General features: G+C 42.4%; 1 protein-coding gene and 1 long non-coding RNA gene across 21 annotated transcripts in view; one reads left to right on the plus strand and one right to left on the minus strand.

Moving 5' to 3' along the window:
* LOC144315452 (uncharacterized) overlaps positions 1-23,694 on the plus strand; it is a 91,275-nt gene that overhangs the window by 52,892 nt on the left and 14,689 nt on the right. For 16 of the 20 annotated variants that reach the window (XR_013381160.1, XR_013381155.1, XR_013381154.1 and 13 more), the window contains one exon: positions 167-281. The exons of 1 other annotated variant lie outside the window; for it this stretch is intronic. Coding sequence is in view for 1 of the 19 variants with exons in the window: in XM_077899981.1 (XP_077756107.1) it covers positions 10,131-10,211 (81 nt within the window). In the remaining 18 variants the exon portion in view is untranslated. Of the gene's footprint in view, positions 1-166; positions 282-7,156; positions 7,442-10,130; positions 10,625-23,694 lie in introns of those variants that run through there. 3 more of the 20 variants (XM_077899981.1, XM_077899983.1, XM_077899984.1) reach the window with 3 other exon arrangements.
* LOC144315455 (uncharacterized) lies at positions 6,726-13,464 on the minus strand. Its single transcript, XR_013381161.1, has 4 exons — positions 12,827-13,464; positions 10,870-10,988; positions 9,045-9,296; positions 6,726-8,047 (listed from the first exon to the last, which is right to left on the minus strand). It is a non-coding gene; the product is annotated as an uncharacterized LOC144315455 (long non-coding RNA).

Here is a 23,694-nt window from a genome sequence, read left to right on the forward strand (position 1 = left end):
AAATTGCCTATGTGTGTGCTTCTGAGACAAGGGGGTTTTAGCAAGCAAAAAAATTTCCAGTGTGCGGTTTTTCTGTCTCATCTGAAAGACACTGTGGTTTTCAACTAGCTTGGTGCTGTTACTACAGTCATTTTACCTGACCTCTTTTTTTTTTTTTTTTAAACAGGCATAAGACAAGGCTGAGCTCATACTTTCATGAAAGCCACTCTGCCATCTAAGCAGAACTAACGCTGTTAGAAGAGCATGCAAATTGTAATTAAAAAAAAATCCATAAGCCAGCAGTTTCTTTTGACCACAGTGGTTTTTTTCCTCCTGCTCATTCTGCTGAAACAGCAGCGTTGGTGTACACTGCAAGGCTTCAGCTTTCTGCTCTAATTTGCTGTTCTTCTGATGAGAATTGTGCGTTTGAGGATGTTTTGGCTCATGTGTGCTAAGTGTTGCACACCCAGCTGGATTTTAAGTTTACAGGGACACGGACCCCTCCCTTCTTTACTCATTTCTCCTCTTCTACGGGATCTAATGGCCCTCCATTGTAGGTGCTCGATTATCGTATGTTGAGTGAATGTGTGATTGAACAAACTGAGTAACTGAACAGATATTTCCAGTCTCTCGTTTTCTATACTAAACAGCACAAACTGGGTGGGATCCATTTCAGTCCTAGAGGAGGATTCATGGCAAGGCAGAAATAAGATGAGAATCCAAGAGCATGAAGCAGGAGCTGAAGACTTCACCACCTCCATGGTGAAGGTGGTTTAGATTTTTGCAGATGAAAGTCATCATAAACTATAATCAGGTGTTCATATGTATGTGCATGTGATATGTATTATATACTTAGTTACACACATTCAAGTAATTATCTATATATTTCTACATGCTGTATGTTCTGTACATGCATATGACTCACATATAAACTTACATGTATTATGTATGTGCATGTGTGTATCCAGTTGACCTTTGACCAACACCAGTTTGAACTGCATGAGTCCACTTGTACACACATACACTTTTTCTCTTGATAAAGACAGCACAGTACCACAAATGTATTTTCTCATGCTTACGATTTTTCTAATAACACTTCCCTTTCTCTAGCGTACTTTATTGTATGAATTCAGTATATAGTACATACAACATACAAAAACTGTGTTAATCAACTGTTTATGTTATCGGTAAGGCTTCTAGTCAGCAGTAGGCTACTAATAGTTAAGTTCTGGTGGAGTTAAGAGTTATGCAGATTTTTTTGAGTGTGCAGGGGTGGTCAGTCAAAACTCAGCTATACAGGGACACCTGGGTGGCTCAGCGGTTTAGCACCTGCCTTCGGCCCAGGGGGTGATCCTGGGGTCCCGGCATTGAGTTCCACATCGGGCTCCCTGCATGGAGCCTGCTTTTCCCTCTGTCTGTGTCTCTGCCCCAATCTCTCTCTCTGTGTCTCTCATGAATAAATAAATGAAATCTTTTTTTTTTTTTTTAAGACTCAGCTATACATACATTAAGGAATTTGCACCACAGATCCTCATAGAGAACTACCTTTATTTAGAAAATATTGTGATTATCCACTTATGGGTGGAAAGTAAGACCCTGGGACTATGGATGGAAGAACACATGGAAGTAAAGTCACAGCTAAACCAATCCAAATCTAACCATCAAGGGGAATTTGAGAGTCTACTTGAGAGTAGAAGGGAGAGGTGAAAGAGAGAGAGATGGGATTCCACAGGGCTTTGCTTTGGAAAGTCGTCATTGGGGAAATTAAAGAAAACAGGCTGAATTCCATGACTAGGTTGGCCCAGAACAGGAAAAAAAGATGGTGGCAGAGGAAGTGGACCCCAAGAGAGATATGAGTTCAGGAGAACCAGGGCTTTGAAACCAGAAGTAAACACGAGCCTGTATAATCTCAATAACTAATGAGTAACTCTGGGGAGATCATTAGGCTAATCATAGAGCTTGGGAGCAAGGTTCATGAAAATTTCAACTAAATCTTAAAAACTGGGGCCCTTGGGTGACTCAGTTGGTTAAGCCTCTGCTTTGGCTCAGGTCATGATCTCAGGGTCCTGAGATGGAGTCCCGTATTGGACTCCCTGCTCAGCAGGGATCCTGCTTCTCCCTCTCCCTCTGCTCCTCCCCCCTGTTTGGTGCGTGCTCTCTCTCTCTCTCTAACTCACTCTCTTTCTCTCTCAAATAAACAAACAAATCTTAAAAAAAAATCTTAAAATCTATTGTCACCTCAACTTACATCTCTGGGTTCCTTAAAACCAGCAATTGAGAAACTCTACTCATTCCAACAAATCAGTCTCATGTATGACCACCCTGAAGCTCAGTTATAAATAAAATAAACAACTAAAGTCACCCCATAGTCTCTTTCAGGAGTTGTTAACAACAGATATTTGAACTGATAAGACAAAGTTGGTAACTCTAGTCCTCATTCTGGTGTCAGATCTAAGCAGGTGCAACCCCGCACCCAGTATGTCCCTGATTCGGCCCCTTCTCACTCTAGCCATGAAGTGAGGACAGGGCACCGATGGGGCAAACAGTGCAAATGTGGCAGCTTAGCCATGATGCTTACTATCTGGCATTGGGGTATTTTTACCTGTTCTCCCAGGGCTATATTAGTTCCTATATTAAAATACCAAGGTAATTTTCACACCTGTATGATATAGATAGGTATTGTTCCTGTTTTACAAACAGGAGGGCTATGACATGAGCTTGCTCAGCACCAGCAGGGCAGGCTTCTGAGTGAGGAATTATGATTTCCTGGGTTGGGCTTGGTTCACTGGACACCATTGTCCTTCTGTACAAAGGGTTGATTGTGAAATGTTTATGAAAGCACTTTTAGGAAGAGGTCCGTGTCTGTTCCCATCTTGGTGAAAACGTGGCTGAATGTATATGAGCAGCGGCAAAGTTCCCTGGCAGCAGGGAGAAGGGAAGGAACACTTGCTGTGTTTTTACCATGAGCCCAGCATCGGGATTCCTTACCTAGGTTATCTGCACTTTCTGAAAGAAAAAGCAGCAGGGACAGAAGTTGTGAGGTGATGTAATGTTCCTAACTTAATAGCATGGATGCACAAGGTTATGCGTTCGTCAAAAGGCATCCACTGGTACACTTAAGATTTAAAGTTTTGGCTCAGTTTGGCTCAGTTGGTTAATCACTTGCCTTCGGCTCAGGTCACCATCTCAGGGTCCTGGGATTGAGCCCCGTTGTCAGGCTCCCCCACTCAGTAAGGAAGTCTGTTTCTCCCTCTTCCTCTCTCTCTGCCCTTGCTTTTGGGCTCTCTCTCTCTTGTTTACTCTGTCTCAAATAAATCAATAAAATTTTTAAAAAAGGATTTAAAGTTTCATTCTTATAAAACTTCAAAGGAAATCAAACCATAACAGGTATTGAACTGTTATTTTCTTTCTTTTTTTTTTTAATTTTTATTTATTTATGATAGTCACAGAGAGAGAGAGAGAGAGAGAGAGGGGCAGAGACATAGGCAGAGGGAGAAGCAGGCTCCATGCACCAGGAGCCTGATGTGGGATTCAATCCCGGGTCTCCAGGATCGTGCCCTGGGCCAAAGGCAGGCACCAAACCACTGCGCCACCCAGGGATCCCTGAACTGTTATTAATGATATAGAGACTAGAGTGTTTGGTTGTGAAATGTTCTGATGCCTAAAGCTTACTTTGTTGTTTTTTTTTTTAAAGATTTTTATTTATTTATTCATGAGAGACACGGCGGGGGGAGGGGGGGCAGGGCGCAGAGAGACACAGGCAGAGGGAGAAGCAGGCTCCATGCAGGGAGCCCGGCGTGGGACTTGATCCTGGGTCTCCAGGATCAGGCCCTGGGCTGAAGGTGGCGCTAAACCGCTGAGCCACCGAGGCTGACCCTAAAAGTTACTTTAAAATGCATCCAAAAATAAAATAAAATAAAACAAAATAAAATAAAATGCATCCAAAAAATAATATGGGTTGGTGGATGGATGGAAGGATGATTCAATGGATAGATGGGTAGACACATGCAGGTATAGGAAAATATTAACTGTAGAATCTAACTGATAGATACACAAGTGTTCACTGCATAATTCTAACTTTTCTGTATGCTTGAAATTTTTCATAATTAAAAGTTAGGAGGGAAAAAAAGGTAGTACTGACAACTCGTACCAATCTAGCTGCTACAGAAAGCCCAGAAATCTGACTGCTCAGAAATAAAATATTCTAGTCAGGCGAGTTTTAGAGCTATATGGCTAAAAGGCCCTCCTTGAAAGTAAAGAAGAATGGCAGCTCCTTCTAGTTCAAATTACATTTCTAAAATGTGCTGCTCTCCTCTGAACTACCATTGATTGCATTTCTAAGACAGAGGTCACGGTCCTCACCTTGATGGACCCTCCACAGCATTTGGCAGCATCTGCCGCTGCATCCTCAGAACGCTCTCCTGGTTTGCCTCCCACTGCCCTGCTGGCCCCTTCTCCAGCTCCTTTAACCACTATTTAACATACAAGTATCCTTGGGCTGAGTTCTGGGCCTTTCTCTCTTTCACTGGAGCTCTTTCTCCCAAGAAGATTTCACTGGGTTTCAGTACCATCTCAGGGATGGCACCTCCCAAAGCTGTAACTCAGCCTAATCTTCTCTTTTAGACAAGGCACTATTTTTAAAAAGATTTTATTAACTTATTTATGAGAGACACAGAGACATAGGCAGAGGGAGAAGCAGACTCCTCACCCAGAGCCTGATGTGGGCCTCAATCCCAGGACCCAGGACCCCAGGATCACGGCCTGAGTCGAAGGCAGACACTCAACTACTGAGCCACCCAGGTGCCCTTCAACAAGGGACTCTCAAAGCTGAGTGCCTCCTTGACTTCTCCACTTCAACGTCCCCACGTCCCCCACGAGCTTGTCCCTCACAAGTGCACATTCCTTCCACACTATTTGATTCCCAGCTGAGGTGTTCCTCTTTCCCTTTACCTCCCTCCCCCACCCCCACAGAGGTCTGTCATCTGCCCCTGCACCCCTGCAGGAGCCTCATGGCTAGTCCAAGACCCTCACTCCATTCTCATTGAGTCAAAGCCACCAGTGGCATCTTTTAAAAACATAAATCGGGGGGCACCTGGGTGGTACAGTTGGTGAAGCGTCCCACTGTTGAGTTCGGCTCAGGTCATGATCTCAGGGTCATGGGATCCAGCCCCGCTTCAGGGTCTGAGCTTAGCTTGGAACCTGCCTCTCCTCCCTTCCCTCTCAAATAAAGAAAGCTTAAAAAAAATAAAATAGAAATATAAAGACTTAAATCTGATTATGTCTTTTCTCTACTTAAAACTCATCAATGGTTTGCCACTGTTGTTAGGATAAATCACACAATTCCTCATATGGACAACAAGGTTCCAATGCTGGAGCATCTCCCATCACCTCCCCTTGGCTCACTGGGCCCGGGGCCATATGAGCTTTGGGTCCTCCAATAAACAGAGCATTTTCCTACCTCAGGGCTTTTGTATAGGGCAGTCTGTCTTCTTGGAACACTTACCATAATCTTTCCTGATAAATCCCAACTCATTGTTTTGGTCTCAGTTGAAATAATGCTCCTTGAGAGAAACATCCTGACACACCCCTCATCCCATTTAAATGATGCCTTATTCTGTTGTTATCTGTCATAAAGCTTTCACTTTTTGTCTCACAGTAGAGTTAGTGACTTGTTTATATGTTTGTTTGTGTGCTTGTTTGTTAATGTCCGTCTCCCCTGCTAGACTTCAAACTCTGGGTGGGCAGGGAGCCTATCTGCTGTGCTCAATTCCATGTCCCCAGCCCTACGTGAGCCCCGAGCACTCTGAAGGTGATCAACACACACTTAGCAGCTCTGTAAACACGTGGTCGTGCCTCAGGGAGCTGCAGTTGGAGAGGTGGTATACAATGTCACAAACCAACGTAGCATCATGATTCAGCATCACTAGGACCTGTGCAGCCTACCCCAAGGGTGTCACCAAGAACCCAGTTCTGATGCTGGGTGTGAGGATGATTGGCACACACAGTGATCTTTTGAATCATTCCTGTCCTGCCTCCTGGCTCACTCCCCTCATGCAGATAAAGGAAAAGCAAGAAAGAGCAAAGCTTCAAATGCTTACTAAAATAACTTCCTCTTCCTCATGTGGGGAGCATTTGTGGGCATAGCCTTCAAGCCCACAAAAATGAAAGGCAAGTAGCTTTGAACTCAGAATCACATGGTTGGTCCTTCCTGGCTCTGTAACTTATTAGATAAAGGACCTTACGTGCAGAATTTTAGATCTTAGGACGTTGAGATGCCCATATACATTGTACAAGTACAAAATGGGCTTATGTAAATGAAAGTGCTTCTCCTGCTCTAAACCTATGGACCACCGCATGCACGTGGCTTACTGCAGAGCTTGAAGGACAGTAAAGTATTAGAGATATTGATTTTGTTGTTTTTAACAACTGACCACGCTACTACCAGTTTCTTACTAATTGTTTTACATTTAGAATAATGACCGACTTGATGTTCTTTCCACTTTAACAAGGATACTTAAGAGTAGACAGGAATATGGTAGACATGACCTAAATTCAGAAATATCATTTCCTAAATCAGCAATCCACGGTCAGGATTAATCTATACTGCACTTAAATTGTGCGTGCCTTCAACTGATTTACTGGTAATAGCTTTCTGAGTAATGCCATACTAAAGTCTGTTTTTTCCTCATAGTCACATAGCATTTTAATAACAAAAGCATCTTTATTTGTAAAAGTAAAATGTATTCATAAAAATTCAAACGATATAAGAATATAATAAGTAGCAAAGTAAAATCATTCATAAATATCTTCTCTTACACCAAAAATATTGTAAAAATAAGGCCTCCAAGTAAATATAAACAAGTCTTGTAAACAAGCATCACTTGAGAATTTTTAAAATCTCTCCTACAGAGCAGAGCAGGTGGCTCAGCGGTTAAGCGCTTGCCTTGGCTCAGGGAGTGATCCTGGAGACCCGGGATCGAGTCCTACGTCGGGCTCCCTGCATGGAGCCTGCTTCTCTCCCTCTGCCTGTGTCTCTGACCCCCTCTCTCTCTTTGTCTCCCATGAATAAATAAATAAAGTCTTAAAACAAAATAAAATCTCTCATACATGGGGTTGTTTCAAAAGACTGCTCCTACCTTGCAAAAAGTACATACCAGCTATTAGTTTTTTTTTTCAGAGAAAGTGGCTTGCCAATGTGTATTCGAGAAGACCATCCTTTTCAGTTGGATAATAAGAACTAAAATGTCCATTAAATATTTCCAGTGACTTTATGTGGAACAACTAAGAGAAATAGAAATTGTTAGCAAGTGAAAAGACGTGAGGACCTACGGTGCTTCTCGAATGCTACAAGGAAGAGGCAAGAAATGCAAGCTAAATAGCATATACCGGGATCCCTGGGTGGCGCAGCGGTTTGGCGCCTGCCTTTGACCCAGGGCGCGACCTGGAGACCCAGGATCGAATCCCACGTCGGGCTCCTGGTGCATGGAGCCTGCTTCTCCCTCTGCCTGTGTCTCTGCCTCTCTCTCTCTCTCTGTGACTATCATAAATAAATAAAAATTAAAAAAAGATAAATGGCATCTACCATCGCAGATTATTGATAAACACCGACATTCTGATGGCTCTGGCTTCACAGAGCAGCGGTTCATCTGTACTGCCACAGGAAGACAGCCGAGCATATGAGCAATGTTAAATGCTAGCCTGTCCTCAAGAATGCGGCTAAAATCCTGGGACGTTCCAGGAAAAGGCAGAAACGCGCCAGGAGCGTTGAGTCAACTTGCAGGCCAAGTTCGCGTCAATTGCTGGGGAACCGGGGTTTCGAAATCCTCTCTGGGCGGAGCTCCACCTGCCTGGCAGCCTGCAGAGGCCCGGCCCGGCGGCGCCTGCTCGGTACCGCCACCTGGCGGATGCTGACGGCCTCGGAGGCAGGGAGGCCTGTCCCGGTGGCCGCGCGGCTGAGGAGCAGCATGGGAGACACCCAAGATGAACTGACCTTTGAGTTCTGGCTTCCTTTGGACTTTAAAATGTCTGCTTAGTGGAGCAAATCTGGGATGTCACCACTTTGATCAGCCTGTACGGAAAATAACCAGCGTTTATAAGCACCTTCCTCTTGTCAAGAATTAAAAATGCATGAGTGTTAATATTTCCACTGAGTTGCCGTCAATAATTCATTTTTAACCCCCTTCCCCCCATTTCTTCTCATCTATTTCACAAGTCCTCTGAGTAATATAAAACGACAAAAAAAAAAAAATTCAAGTCCTCTTGCGGTGCATTACAAACTGAGGAAGCAACTGACATCAATAGAATGAGTCATGACCAGCATCAAAAAAAAAAGGAAAAGATCTCTTTGTCGTTTTTTGAGGGGTCACTGTACGGCTTTCCAGGCAGGACCCCACCTCTCTGAGATATCTAAAATAGGTAAACTCAGAGCAGGAGTAGAAGGGTAGTTGCAGGGGCTGACCCGAAGGAGAAATGGGGAGGTGTTCAAGGAGTATACAGCTTCAGTTGCACAAGACAGATGTATTCGGGCCCCTGTTGAACAGCATGGCATCTAGAGTTACCACTGTATCGTGTGCTTAATTTGTTTTGAGGGTAGATCTCATGTTTTACCACGATAAACAAACAAACAAACAAAAAAAGAATCATTAAGTAAGACCACGGACAAAAGAAAAAAATAAGAAAGAATAGAAAGACTGGACTAGAGTCTCAAATGTCAGTGTGCTTCTCACGTGTGAGTATTATTCTGTGAAACTTTGTTACACACGTGTGTGACACATGTGTGTTTGTGTATATGAGGGTGTGACATATTCATTGTATTCGGTGGGTCAAGTTCAAAGAAATTCGAAAGCCTCTGCTCTATTGTTCTCAAAAAAAAGAAATCAAACTAAAGCTAAAATCCATGTTGTGTTCCAAGTGAATTAGGTTTCATTGTATGTAAACATGCTTCCCTAGTCCTAAACAAGGCAGTTTCAGCTTCCTGGAGGCAGCATGTGGCATAATGTAGAGGCACATAAATTGCTGACTCAGTCTATGCTTTCTCTTCCATGTAGAGGTAAGGTAGGACTGACCTGGGAGCTTTATGGTGCTGAGCACAGCCTCTGAAGCAGGACAAAGCTGATTTCGAATTCTTGATACAGAAACTTCTAGCTGTATGTTAGCCTTTGTGCTTGTCAGCATCCTAATCTGAAGAAATGAGGCTGATGATTCTTACTGTGTGAAGCCGTTGTGAGAAATTAGTGGTCATGTGGACAATGAGTCACCAATTCACTGATAACATGTTGAGTAGCTCTTGTCTTCCTTTTTGTCCTAAATTTCTGTACCTTAGAATTGCAAATATCCTTAAATTAATTTATTTTATTTTTTAAAAATATTTTATTTATTTATTCATGAGAGATACAGAGAGGGAGAGGGAGAGAGAGAGAGAGAGAGAGAGAGGCAGAGACACAGGAAGAGGGAGAAGCAGGCTCCATGCATGGACCCTGACGCGGGACCCAATCCTGGAACTCCAGGATCATGCCCCAGGCCGAAGGCAGGCGCCAAACCGCTGAGCCACTCAGGGATCCCCTATTTTATTTTTTAAAACGATTTTATTTATTTATTCGTGAAAGACACAGAGAGAGAGGCAAAGACATAGGCAGAGGGAGAAGCGGGCTCCCTCCGGGGAGCCTGATGCAGGACTCCATCCCAGGCCCCCAGGATCATGACCTGAGCCAAAGGCAGATGCTCAGCCACTGAGCCACCCAGGTGCCCTGAATGCTGCTTTTACATTGTGAATCCATTCATGGTGATGCCAGGAAAGTGGTAACATGGGTCTGTGTAACCTTGGGCAAGTGGTTCAACCTGTCAAGCCTCAGTTTCCTCATCTCTAAATTGTGGGAAATAATTCCCCCTTTACCCATTCACAGGAATCTTTAAGAATCAGAAGAGGTAGGTGCACACAGACACCTTGAAACAGATTTTAGCCATAGTAAGTGATTGCTCTGGACTAACTGTTTATGTCTCCCGAAGTTCATACATTGAAGCTTAATCTCTAATGTGATAGCATTTGGAGGTGAAGCTTTGGGGGAGGTAATTAAGTCATAATGGTGGGGCACTCGTGAATGAGATTAGTGTCCTTAGAAGCCGAGATGTGAGATTGCTCTTTCTCTCTCCAGCAAGTGAGGACAGCGGGAGCAAATGACCATCAGCAAACCAGGAAGAGAGTCCTCACCAGACACAGATCTGCAGCATCTTGATCTTAGACTTCAAGCCTCCAGGATTATGAGGACCAGCAGTTGTTTAAACCCCTCAGTCAGTGGTACTTTGATTACAGAGCCTGAACTGACTAAGAAAATGATCAATAAATATCAGTGGTTGTTATTGTCATATGTCCCCAGATACACAGGACACAGAAAGGTAGTCCTTAAAGTTAAAAAGCTAAAGTTAAAATTGTATAGCACCTGTGAATTGTGGGGAAAATGGAAAAAAAGCAAGAAATTTGCAGCAGAGGAGCCTTCTTGGAACTCTGAAATCATAGCATGTGGGCATCCATCTGGGCATGATACTGCTCTGTATTGGGGTGATGATTTCCCAATTTACTTGAAATTTTGCTACAGAGGCCAGTGTAATAACTGACTCCACGAATTGTCCATTATTGTGTTTTCAGTTAACAATCTTTTCAAACCACAGAGGCTACTTATCACTTAATATCTCTCCTTATCCTATGATCTGCTCACTGTGGGTCATTGCTGTTGCTCCTTGTTTGGGTCCTGCCTTCAGGGTCATACAGAGCAGGGGTCTTAGGTGCACAAAGGGCCTTGGTGGTGAGGATGAAGTGAGGAGTTGGAAATAGGAAGGGGAAGAGAAGGCCAGGGAGTGGCCGAGCACGAAGTGCTAGAGGAACTGCTCTCTTACCGTTTTTTAGATGGAATCTTGGTCAACTCGTATTCTGTGCACTCTTTATAGTGAATGAGATGATTTTAGGTGGTCCACGGGTGAACATTTTAAAGTTTCATAATGCCAATGGTCAGCTCCTAAAAGATCATAACAAATGTTGAGCAAGCAAAGGTGTTTATTGGAAGAGAACACTCTTCTGACAGTTTTAGTTGTGAGTCAGGACACAGAGCTCAAGGAAGAATATTTACAGGGTTTTGAGGTCTGGGCTCAAGAGGTCAAAGATGGGTCTGTCTGAAGAATGGACCAGGGCTGGACTTGGGATGGGAGGACACAGCGAGGTGAGGATATGCAGGAGTAAACTGCTTTCTAATGTTTTTTTTTTTTTTTTTTTTTTTTTTAAGATTTTATTTATTCATGAGAGACCCAGAGAGGGAGAGAGGCAGAGACACAGGAGGAGGGAGAAACAGGCTCCATGCCGGGAGCCTGATGTGGGACTCGATCCCAGGACCCCAGGATCGCACCCTGGGCCAAAGGCAGGCGCTAAACCGCTGAGCCACCCAGGGATCCCCGCTTTCTAATGTTTTTCTCAGGTGGGCACACTGTTTTCCTGAAAAAAGTCATTTGCAGAAATTTCCTGAAGCAAACAGTAAAGTTATTTATTGGTGTATTACTTTCCTGGGCAAGGATTTCCTGGAACAAATGGTTGTATTATGTTGACACAGATGGACTCAGTTCTCATAATTATGTGTTTAGTTAATGTGTATTTGATAATATATAATTGGCACCTCAAATCCTGAATCTTGAAAGTGATATGATTTAGGACAACACAAAAGTGAATTAAATTTAAAGATAAAAACTGAGCTGATCAAAGACAATTAATAGTGTAGGTGATACTCAACCATGACAAAAATTGTTGAGTACAGTACACGAAAGACTGAGGTATTAAAAAACACTGTTCAATCCTGGGAGGCTGTCCTGGTGGAGTGTAGACTGGAGCACAATCCTATGGGGCAGGTGCGTAACCCACAGTTGAATCATCAGCAAGAGCCAGGGGAGGAGCCAGGTGATTGGCAGAGTTGCCTGGCCTGGGAGGAGCCTGTGCGCCCAGGGGGGTTTAGTGTCATCTCTGTTGTGCAAATGAACTGAGAACTAGAAAAGTCCCTCTGTCTGGAAACTGACTTACTGGTGGGTCTACTCGGGGCTTGAGCTTTCAAACAGGAAGTAGCAGCTGGTGTTGGAAGCTCCTACGTAAGGCTGATGGATTCCCCAACAGTGGCACCTGCCATTGTGGTCGCCCAGATGCCAACTTTATAGTAGCAAAGAGGCACTGAGACTCAATGAAGGTGCTGAGACTCAACCAGAATAACTTGGATGGATATTTTGGACAAACTGAAAAGGATAGAAGGAGGAGACAAGGGCAGGTTCTGGTTTTCTAGAAGGCAGAGCCATAACAACTTCTGTGGTGGGGCTGGTGTAGGGGAAGGAGAATAAACCCCAGGCATTTCAGTCCAAAGTTAGCTTGAATTTGAGGAGACGAAACTTTGGGACCAGTTAGAGAAAGGCCTTTCTTAGGAAGAAAACCCAGAGACCAGGGAAGAATCCTGTAGACTCTGCTGTCCTCAAGTGGCTGCTGAGACAAAAAGAAGCATGGTCCTGGGTCGGGGGGATGATGGAGGTGGCAAGGGAGCAGAAGGAAGGAGGCAGTTCCTTTATGTTGCTGAGAATCTCACTCCTGTGTTCATCAGTGACACGAGTTGACTCATCCTGGGACCTAATTCTGAGGAGCTTCACTGAGCATTCCACTCAAACGAGAGTGGATGGGGCTCACCCCATAGCAAAACCAAGGAGACTGGGAAAGGAGCCATTCTGAAAGTAACCCTATTACCTTCCCTTGAAGACAAGGGCCAAATACCATCAGTATTCTGCAAATCAGCAATTCCTAATGAATTTTTGTGATGGGTATAATTTTGCTCACCGCTTTGTCACCCCGTCAGCTCCCCTGACCAGTGTTGTGTGGCGGTTGGAGTTTAGTTTCAGCAACACAGACTACCCAGGCAACTTCACCAGCAGCAGGTGACCTAAAAAATTAACAACCGTTCAAAAAAATAAAACAAAGCAAAAAGCAGACCATGGCCTTACCAGCACCAAAGGAACATCCAAGCAATAAAGTAGAAGACTCACCAAGATGTGGATGTTTGAAAGTTTACTATTATTCCTTAAGAAACAAACAAGTAGAAAAGGAAAAATGTCAGCAGATTTTTCTAGCAAGCCAAGATCCCGGGAATGCCTGCATGGAAGACAAGAGAGCAGCCACTAGGCTTATATTTTTTCCTGGTGTTAACTGTTTGGGAAATATGATTTGAAAGAAGGAACATCAATTAACATATAGGGAGAATCCCAACCAAAGAAACCTAAAACATATAGTAAAAGGTTTTTTTTCCCCCTTTTCTGTTCATTTGGAATGCTAGTGCTGAAGTGCCAAGTGTCGTGATTTAAAAAGCAATGTCATGCCCTTCTTATTTATTTCTAGGATGAAGGAAGATACCATTTTTGTTTTCTTATGTGATTTTCTTTGAAAATGTGCAGTATCAAGTTCCTCAAAAAGAAAATTTTTACCCTTGATAGGAAAAAAACAATTGTTCCACCAGCTGATACCCAAGTCACTGTGCACAAGATGTTTGCTTGTCCGGAGCCTGGTGTTTTTGCATTTGTGCCTGTGTCCTGGTGGTGTGAGGGAGACCAAATTACAGAGTATATGCAGAATGTCAGGACTTCATACATATTAGCTATTAGCCATTGTTTTTTTGTGAACCTGAAGGGGGTTCTGTTTTGGGATTCCTGCTTCCTCTGGGCCTGGCGGGAGAGGAAGGTGGCTGAAGAGTAGGTTGGCCCAGGGCGAGGGCACACAGGCAAAGCTCCATCATCTTTAGGAACATAAACAGAAAGTTGCTTATGTCATCTACTCCTGGTTTAAAAAAAAAAAAAAAGGAGGGGGAGGGATCCCTGGGTGGCTCAGTGGTTTGGCGCCTGCCTTCGGCCCAGGGCGTGATTCTAGAGTCCTGGGATGGAGTCCCGCATCGGGCTCCTTGAGCCAGCTTCTCCCTCTGCCTTGTCTCTGCCTCTGTGTGTGTGTGTGTCTCATGAATAAATAAATAAAATCTTAAAAAAAAAATCTTTAAAAAAAAGGGAGGGAGAAGAAATAACAACAACAACAACAACAACAACAACAACAACAAAAAACCCCAACAAAAACAACAAACCTCTAGGAACTGGAGGCAAAAGGAGGAAGAAGAAGGAGGTGGAAGATACTGAGGGAAACTGATGAGAGATGCTGATTTTGTGATCTTGAGCCTATGAAGCAAGCTTCCATGTGATGGCTTATTTGAACCAATGCTGTTTGGAGGAAGAAAACTGCAGACAAAACCAGAAAAGTAGGAAGAATGAAAGCGTGTGGGAAAGCCACACAGCCCATAGGATGAAGGTGTATGTGCAAATGAAGAGATAGGCCATGAAAAGGGACAGACTTTAAAAAGTATGTAGATCTACCCAGTTACAATTTCACGAAACATTATATCCATGTTGACAATAATTAGAGGAAAATTGGCATAATATGAGTATATTGTTTGGTAAAGTTTTAAAGATACTTAAATTCAGTATAAAAAGTATACAAAACACTACAAAATAATTTTAAATTGCTTTACAAATTTTTAATTGAGTTAGCATTGTTTTAGTTGATTCCTGGTTTATCACTTTTGATACGTAAATGTTCTATCATTTTATGTTACCTTTCAAGGCAGCAACGGACACATTTATGTAGAATCACAATTAAAACAAAAACATAAGAACTCCTTGGATGATGGGATGCCTGAGTGGCTCAGTCAGTTAAGTGTCCAACTCCTGATTTTGGCTCAGGTCATGATCTTAGGGTCATGAGATCAAGGCCCACATCAGGCTCCACGCTCAGTGGTGAGTTTGCTTGAGATTCTCCCCCTCCCCCTCCACACACACACACACACACACACACTCTCTCTCTTTAAAATAAACAAGTAGGGGCACCTAGGTGGCTCGGGGGTTGAGCATCTGCCTTCAGCTCAGGTTATGATCTCAGGGTCCTGGAATAGAGCCCCACATTGGGCTCCCTACTCGGTAGGGAGCCTGCTTCTCCCTCTCCCTCTGCCTACTGCTCCCCCTGCTTGTGCTCTCTCTTTCTCTGTCAAATAAATAAATAAAATCTTTTTTAAAATCTTAAAAAAAATAACTCCTTGGGTGGGATAGGATGTTGGATATGCCACCCTGGGACATAGGGTGCCACAGCGTTCTTATTTTTAAAAGAATTTCCATCTTTTGTTGGAAATTATTTTTTTAATTTATTTTTATTTTTTTAAAGATTTTATTTATTTATTCATGAAGACAGAGAGAGAGAGAGAGAGGCAGAGACACAGGCAGAGAGAGAAGCAGGCTCTATGCAGGGAGCCCCATGTGGGACTCGATCCTGGGACTCTAGGATCACGCCCTGCCCTGGGCCGAAGAGAGGTGTTCAACCACTGAGCCACCCAGGCGTCCCTGGAAATTCTTTCCAACAGTCTAATCCTCCTTTTTGACCCTATAATGCCCTACACTTCCCCAAATGTGGCCTGAAACTCACTGTATTTTAAGCATCTGTTGATTGGGTTCTCTCCCCCTTGGACCGCAAACTGAAAAGGCAGATGATAAATACTTGTTGACTTAGAGCAAAGACCTGAAGGAAGATCAGGGGCAAGTCCTTTGAACCTTGGGGAGGAGCACCCGGCAGAGGGAACAGCAGAGCAAGTACCCTGGCCTGGAAAGACTGGATATGTTCCAGGAGCAGGTGTGGCGTGCAGAGCGATTGGTGTGAGGCAGTTAGAGCAGAGGAGGATCTTGGTTAGAAAGGTTAAATGGCGTTTGCAGATTGGGTAGGACCTGTAAGAACTTGGCCTTTTATTCTGAATGAGCTGGGAGTCTGTGGGGGATTTTGCGCAGAAGAGTGACATGATCTGGCTTTTCAAGTTGAAAGGATCCTTGTGCTAGACTGAGAATCAGTATAAGGAAGCAAACTAAAGTAGCAAAGACAGTGAGCAGACTATTGTAGGAATCCAAGCTAGAAACTGGCAGCTTGGGCAGCCCTGGTGGCTTAGCGGTTTAGCACCGACTTCGGCCCAGGGCTGATCCTGGAGACTCAGGATTGAGTCCCACGTCGGGCTCCCTGCGGGGAGCCTGCTTCTCCCTCTGCCTGTGTCTCTGCCTCTCTCTCTATGTCTCTCATGAATAAATAAATAAAATCTTAAAAAAAAAAAAAAAAAGAAAAAAAGAAACTGGCAGCTTCACCATGGAGAGAGTGCCCACATCAGGTTCTGGATCACTGAGCAGGCTGTGAAATGGGAGAGTGAGAGGAGGCGAGCACCACCCCCGGGCCATTGGTCTGCATGGCTGGAGGACGGAGTTGTGTTCTAGGGGGCACAAGAGGAGCAGGTGTACTGTGTGGGAAGTCCAGGAGTTTGGTTTTAGGTGTATTGAGTTTAAGTTCCTTATTATGAGCATCTTTCTTTTTTATGTTGAATTCTCCCTCCAACTTGAAGAGCTGATGGTATTTCTTTTTCAGTTTTTTTTTAAAGATTTTATTTATTTATTCATAAGAGACACAAGAGAGGCAGAGACATAGGCAGAGGGAGAAGCAGGCTCCATGCAGGGAGCCCGATGTGGGACTCGATCCCAGGACTCCAGGATCACATGCTGGGCCGGAGGCAGGCGCTCAACTACTGAGCCACCCAGGCATCCCTCTTTTTCAGTATGACAGTCTATCAGGAACTGAAAGTTTTCATAAGAGTCTGGCGGGAACTGAAACTATGGTGGAGGTGAGGTGAGGGTTTGAGTGTTTTTGTTTAAGCATAAGGAGACAAGGGCGCCTGGCTGGCTCAGTTGGAAGAGCATGTGACTCTTGATCTTGAGGTCATGAGTTTGAGCCTGTGTGTGGCATAGAGTTTACTTAAAATGAAAAAGAGAGAGAGAGAGAGAGAGAGAGAGAGAGATTTATACCCATAATCCCACTGTTCTTTAGAACCAAATACAACATTTGAGGCAGTCATCAACAGCTGGCCCAGGGCTCTTAGTGCTCAGTGTTGTGGGGTTTTGGATTAAGGTGATTCTGAAGGAAAGTTTGGAATTCTAAAATGTACATAGGGCTCTGTCTGGAGAGGCAGTCTGCCATGGGCCCTGAACACCCCTGAGTGCTCCTGCTGAGTGCACCTCATTGTTAGGTTGATGCAACTCCTGATACAGAGCAGTTTGTCTAGTTAGTCACTTTAAGTAGGTCATGGCAGAGGGAGAATGGCTTGTCTGTTGCTGACTCAAAGGCTGGGACCTTGACTCCGTGTTCTGCAAGGCAACCTACCGCACATACAGGTGTCATGTGGGACCATGCGCAATCCCTGTGTTACGTGTGGGCAAAGGAACTAAAGCAAAGGTGCTAGTGTTGCTTACTCTGTTGATAGTAAGGAAGTCCTTTGTCTCTGACCCAGGAGTCTCGTGTCTCCACTAGGATCCAGGACACAGGAACAGGGTAACTTGCTAGTGTGTAAGTTGGGTAAAATTTCAGACCCTTCACATTTCTTGATGGTCCTCATCTCCCTCAAAGGAGTTGTGTGAAGCCCGTGCTGGGATGGAGAGGTAGGTTCAGTGAAACACAGAGAGGATCAGGGCAGATATCCCGGGCTCTATTTCCCAGGACTCTATTTCCTCCTATGGAGTGTACTTCTGGATGAAGTGCTTGATGGGGCAAAAATGAAGAAAACTGATTATGTGGAACTGAAGGGTTTGGGCTAATTTTCAATTTCTTTATACTCCTTTCATCATCGTATAGTAAATGAGAGTCCTTTCTACAATTTCTTAGGGCTGGGTAAAGGATGGGGACAGGTAGAAAGGTCATTTTTAGGGTAAAGGCTGCAGATCACGGCTGCTGAAAAGAAAAACTTCTGCCCATTTCTGCCTAGGGTTGGACAGGTAGTCTGGTCACGAAAAACGCAGCACTTTTATGTTTATGAAGAGAATTTGTTTGCATTTATTTTAAAGAAACTCAAGACTGGCTAAGCCCCTGGGGTGTTGAACCTTCCCCATTCACATTCATTGCCCTTGAGACCACCTCTCTCCCTTGTGGAACTGAACCCGCCAGGAGATACCCATATCAAGTGCTGTGCTGGGGTAGGGGAGCAGGTGCAAAGACCTAGAAGAGTCCCTGACTGTCTAAAGGAACAGTGGAGGGGGCCATAATTTCAGTAAATGTCAGCTTTTCCAAAGTGTACAGTCCTCATTTAGTAATGTACCGACTTTATGCAATATTGTAAATCTAGTCTTTATACTATGTGCCGTGTCATCCCTCTTCCTTCTATTAAGGCTCATCTTTTGAGAGTAGGTATCAATGATGAAAAAGGGAGGGAAACATGGTGATCTGGAACCAGACCATCTGGAGCCATTAACACCAAAAGCGTACAGATGAATTGATGTTGTAGGTTTGAGTGAGGTACAGTGAAATTTTATTTTCCTGCCAGCAATTTCCTTAGTGGTTTATCCAGTGTTCCCTTTTAGCTACCCCATGCCTTCTGGTTGGCAAAAATCTGTTCTTAGAGGGATGAAGGAGAGGACTAGAAAGGCACATTGTGATAAAGGATACATAAACAAGCTCATGCAGATCTCTTTAGACAGCTCATGTTTCTGCCTTAATAAAATAATAAATATTTGAATCTATTGCTTGTCTTTACCCTTCTGAACTATGCTGCCATCCCAAATAGAAAAGAAAGTGGAAAATGATGGTATTTAGAGATGTCAGAAACCACTTTGATGAGAAGTAGGCAGCTCTGACTCCTATACACGTATGAAACTTTTGTTTTACTTTGTGTGTTGGCCAAATGCAAAAAAACCAAACAACAACAACAACCAAAAAACCAACCAAGCACCAAACAAACAAACAAACAAACAAACAAAAAAACCAAAAAAACAAAACACCCAAAAACAAAAAACAAAAAACAAAAAAACCCTTTATCTTCTCCCATGTAAAATAGCCTACCTCATCTCAATTTCTAAGTTTCTTGCTTACTTATTTTACTCAGTATTCCAGGTCTTTATATAAAAGGACAGGCATAATGTCCCAAGCTGAAATCCAGATCACTGATGTCCAAATTAGATTCTAGTCATTTCTATCTTCTTCTGCCATCATGTTGTACAACAAAAAATACATTAATTGCAAATGTCTCTGAATTAGTTCTCCTGCAATAGAGTTGATGAGTTAATGAAAGTTTCCGCATCATTTAAAAAAATGAAGAACACAAATATAAATGCTTATTGTGTCTACAGCAGGGATTTTGTGGGTAATCACTATCTGCCTGAATCCAAAGATAGAGAGATAATTACTTGCTTCCCTGGGGAATGGTTTGTTGAGAAAAACACTTTCAGTTTTGTTGTGGAGAAGTAGCATTAAGGTAAGAAGGGAAAGAAATAGCCCTTTTCAAGTGTTCTGGGAAGGATTGGACTGATGGCTCAAGGAAGGAAGGGTTTCTGCTGGGGAGTTGTGAGTGGAGAGGTGTTCTTTCAGATTCTTAGTCTTTTCTGTCATTTCTAGACCTTCTCTAGTTCTGGGGTTGGGTAAGCCAACAGGGCTATTTTTCAGAACACATGAAAACATGGACAGGGGAGCATTAGCTTTCCACCAGGAGGGCTCTAATCATTTATTGTCCACTCTTGGAACATAGGATCCTCCAATATCAGCCATGTGTGACTATTGAGCACTCTCAGTGGGGCCGGCTTGAATTGGGCTGTGTTGTAAATGTGAAAGCCACATGGGATCCCAAAGACTTACAATGACAAAACAAAACAAAACAAAAAACGAAACATCTCATTAATTTTTACAATGCTGACATGTCAAAGTGATAATATTTAGGATATATTGGATAAAATAAAATATAAAAATTAAAATTAAATATTATAATATTTAGTATAATATTAAAATTGACCTCATCTGTCTCTTTTTTTCTTTTAAAAATGTGACCACTCTAAAATGTTAAGTTAGATGTCCTTCTTTCGGAAAACACTGCTCTAGAAATTTAGAATGAAAGAATAACTGCCTGTTATTGAAAGGGAGAAGGAACACAGAAGGGAAAAAGATACAAGCGTGTTGGCTTTTCTTCCTCCTCTAGGTCCTGAGGAATTTAGTGAAGGAAAAAGATTTTCTTTTCTCTCAGAATTTTAGAGCAAAGGCCATTAGAAATGATCTTATCTGATATTTCTCAAATCGGAGAAGCAAGGGTTCTTTGAATGTAATCTATAGCTGCAGAGGAGTCCGCAGAGCCCCCCTTGAGAAGCAATGATAGAATCGAAGGAACTTATTTTATAGATTTAGGAAACCAAGGCTCAGGGAGACTGGGTGACTTCAGGGCATCTGGCTACTTAGTGAGGAGACTGGAAGCCACGTCCCCCCTACCCAGTCTACTCTCTGGTACCCTATCGAAATGTTTTGTTTTTTAACAAGAGGAATTAGATTCCAATCTTACCTCCAAAAACATGTTAGTATACATGGAATAGTGATACGTATCTCTACAGCAAAAGGGGAACATATCAGGATAGACCTGAGGATATCTAAAAAAAAAGGTCAAATTCAGGTAACTTCCTTTCACTCTATTGGTATGATATTTCCATATTTCCCTATTTATCCCTAACATTCCAAAAATCCTCATTTGGGTTTTATAGTCTATTTTCTGGCAGTCTGATAAGCCTTTTAAAAAACTTATCTTGGGGACCCTTGGGTGGCTCAGTGGTTGAGCGTCTGCCTTTGGCTCAGGTCATGGTCCTGGGGTCCTGGGATTGAGTCCCACATTGGGGTCCCCAAAGGGAGACTGCTTCTCCCTCTGCCTATGTCTCTGCCTCTCTCTGTGTGTCTCTCATGAATAAATAAATAAAATCTTAAAAAAATAAAAATAAAAAACTTATCTTGATATCTTCCTTTCTGGATCCACACATGATCTGAGGGGATTGTATTTCTTTTACAAATTCCTCTCTTCTTCAAATTCAGAAGTTTCCTCTTCAACATAAATGCCTTTACTTGCTCCAAGTCTTTTCTCCAGGACTACTGTTGGTAAAACACACATCGTGTATCAACTGTGTCTTATGGCTTTTCTGATGCTGAGGCAGCTGAGAGGCCGGTCCCAGACAATACTCTTTGACAAACTTCTCAGAGCTTCCTTCCAAAGTAGCACAGTGTTTCCCTAGAACATAAAACGTTCCTGCAATGTGCCTGTGCCCTGTCCAGATCTACTACCTCTTTTCTCTTGCTTGGTGTAGATGACGCTGGAGTGCTAGCTCTCTGGAAGCCTCTGCCATGGCATTTCCTCATTGAAGAAAGTCCAGCCTTTTGTTCAGGTTCTTGGCCCCTGGGGCAATTGTGAAATTGGCTTCAATAATTACACACAAAAAGTTCTCCACTTCTCTTTGTCTACTCTGAATGCTTTAGAATTATCAAATATAATTAGAACTGTCAGTAGTCTTTAAGAGAATCTAGACAACCCATCAACCTTTCTCTCTGCGTCTATTATTAAAAGAAAATTTAGATTTTGGAAACTTTGTGATTACTTTCTAGAAGAAAGATGTTATAAGGAAACAATCCAAAGAATTGACTCATGCTGGGTAAGTAACTGTTTCTGTTTGCTTGGTGATGACTAACAGCATTCTTCTGGCTGTTAAGTGTAATGATTTCAATTATTATATTGTGTAACCAAAAGATGGCAGTGCTCACTCTTCCTGTTTTCTGCGTTAGAACAAAATGGAAAGGTCATCGTGTTCTTACCTCCATTTTTTCCTTTACTCACCACCAATGAAAATAGTGAGTAAAAGTTACATAAGCAAATAAGTGAAATGTATCCCAAGCCTCTTCAGTACAACATTAATAATTTGCTAAGGGTAAATTCATGGCAAAAATAATATAGGACATTTTCTTTTATTTACTTGATGTACTTTTCTGACACTGAATCTTCTGTTTCTGAAGATTTAAAGCACTGTTCTCCAGTGAAGCTTCAAGATATCTTCCAAATGACAGAGAAGAGGTAGATTTCACTCGTAGCTGGTGGTTCATGCCTGTATGTACCAAGAGAATATTGACTAAAATTAAACTCAGTAATAGTGAAAGTGCATTTCTTGGTTGCTATATTTTCCAAAATTATTGCCCTATTAACTCCATCCCCTCTTTTCTTAGGCATCAATTTATCCTTCAAATCCCAGTGATTTTTTTTCTTTTATAACTTTACTTTCTTGTAAGATATGTCCTTTAATAATTAGGCCAAAGATTTGGTCATTTAGAGTATTATACCTAGACCAGTGCCGTGTTTAAATAGGAAACCATACAGTCTGGCAGAGCCAATAAATAATTTAACTCTTACTGGCCCTGAATTCCTCCGAAAATAATGATTTCAACTCATCCTATTCATTGATAAAATCAGGTGGCTACATACAGAGCAAATTTGTGGACATCTGTGTTGATAGATTGCGTGTGGTAGCTGGGTCTGAATTCACAGACCTTGCTAGGCAAGGTTGGAAACAAATTACTCAACTTTGGACAAGTTATATCCAACAGAAAAATGGTGATAAAATGCCCAATTTGCTAGCTTGTTGTGAGAATAAGGTGAAACAATCAACATATGTAGAAGTAGCTACAGTATGCCTGGCAAACAGTAGTCAATCAACCTAAGCCCTCTTCCTTCCTATTAAAAAAACATATACTTCTATCCATCGTTACTGTTATTTGGCCAGCAAAAGAAAATAAAGAATAGAACTATACTTGTACAAATGTTCTGTCTCTTTGGGAAGAAATACTTAATTGATTTCCACAGCCCATAGGAGTTATTGTTTAAATTACTCATTCAGTAATTCCTTTAGTCGTAACTAACATTTATTGAGTGCAAGGCCTTGCTAACTCTCTCCATGGATTGAATCCTTTAATCCTCATAGCCCCTGTGACAAGATACTATCTCCCCATTTCATAGCTGGAGAAATGGAGTTACAGAGCTGCTAAGTAACTTGTCCAAGGTCACACAGCTAATAGGATGGAAACTCCAGCATTCAAACCCAGGAAGGTGTCTCTCTAGAGTCTAGGTTCATAATCCTTATGTTATTCCACGTCTCTATTTATCCTGGTTAAAAAGAAAATCCCCCCTTCCTCCTCCTCCTCCTTCTAGTCTTTAAAAAAAAATATTTCATTGTAGCAGGAATGATCTACCCTCTTAACGAATTCTTAATTGTTAACTTTAGTATCGTTAACAGTATCGTTAACTCTAAGTACAATGTTGTATAGCAGATATCTACAACTTATTCATCTTGCTCAATCAAAACTTTGTACCTGTTCACTAATAACTCCCCATTTTTCCTTCCTCTCAGCCCCTGGAAACCATTTGACTCTTGGCATGATTCTACGAATTTGACAATTTTAGGTCCCTCATGTAAGTGGACTCATGCAGTATTTGTCCTTCTGTGACCGGCTTATTTCACGTAACATAATGTCCTCAAGGTTCATCATATTGTCACACACTACAGAATTTCTTTATTTTTTAAGGCCAAATAATATTCCATCATATGAATATATGCCATTTTCTTTGTCCATTCATCTGTAGATGGATATTTAAGTTGTTAATACATCTTGACAATTGTGAAGAGCTTCAATGAACATAAGAGTGCTAATGTCTTTTCAAGCTCCTGATTTCAATTCCTTTAAATAAATGTCCAGAAGTAGGACTGTTAGATCAGATGGCACTTCTACATTAATGTTTTGAGGAACCTCCCTATTGTTTTCTG

The sequence above is a fragment of the Canis aureus genome, chromosome 6 (genome assembly GCF_053574225.1).
Source record: "Canis aureus isolate CA01 chromosome 6, VMU_Caureus_v.1.0, whole genome shotgun sequence".
NCBI classification, from domain to species: Eukaryota; Metazoa; Chordata; class Mammalia; order Carnivora; family Canidae; genus Canis; species Canis aureus.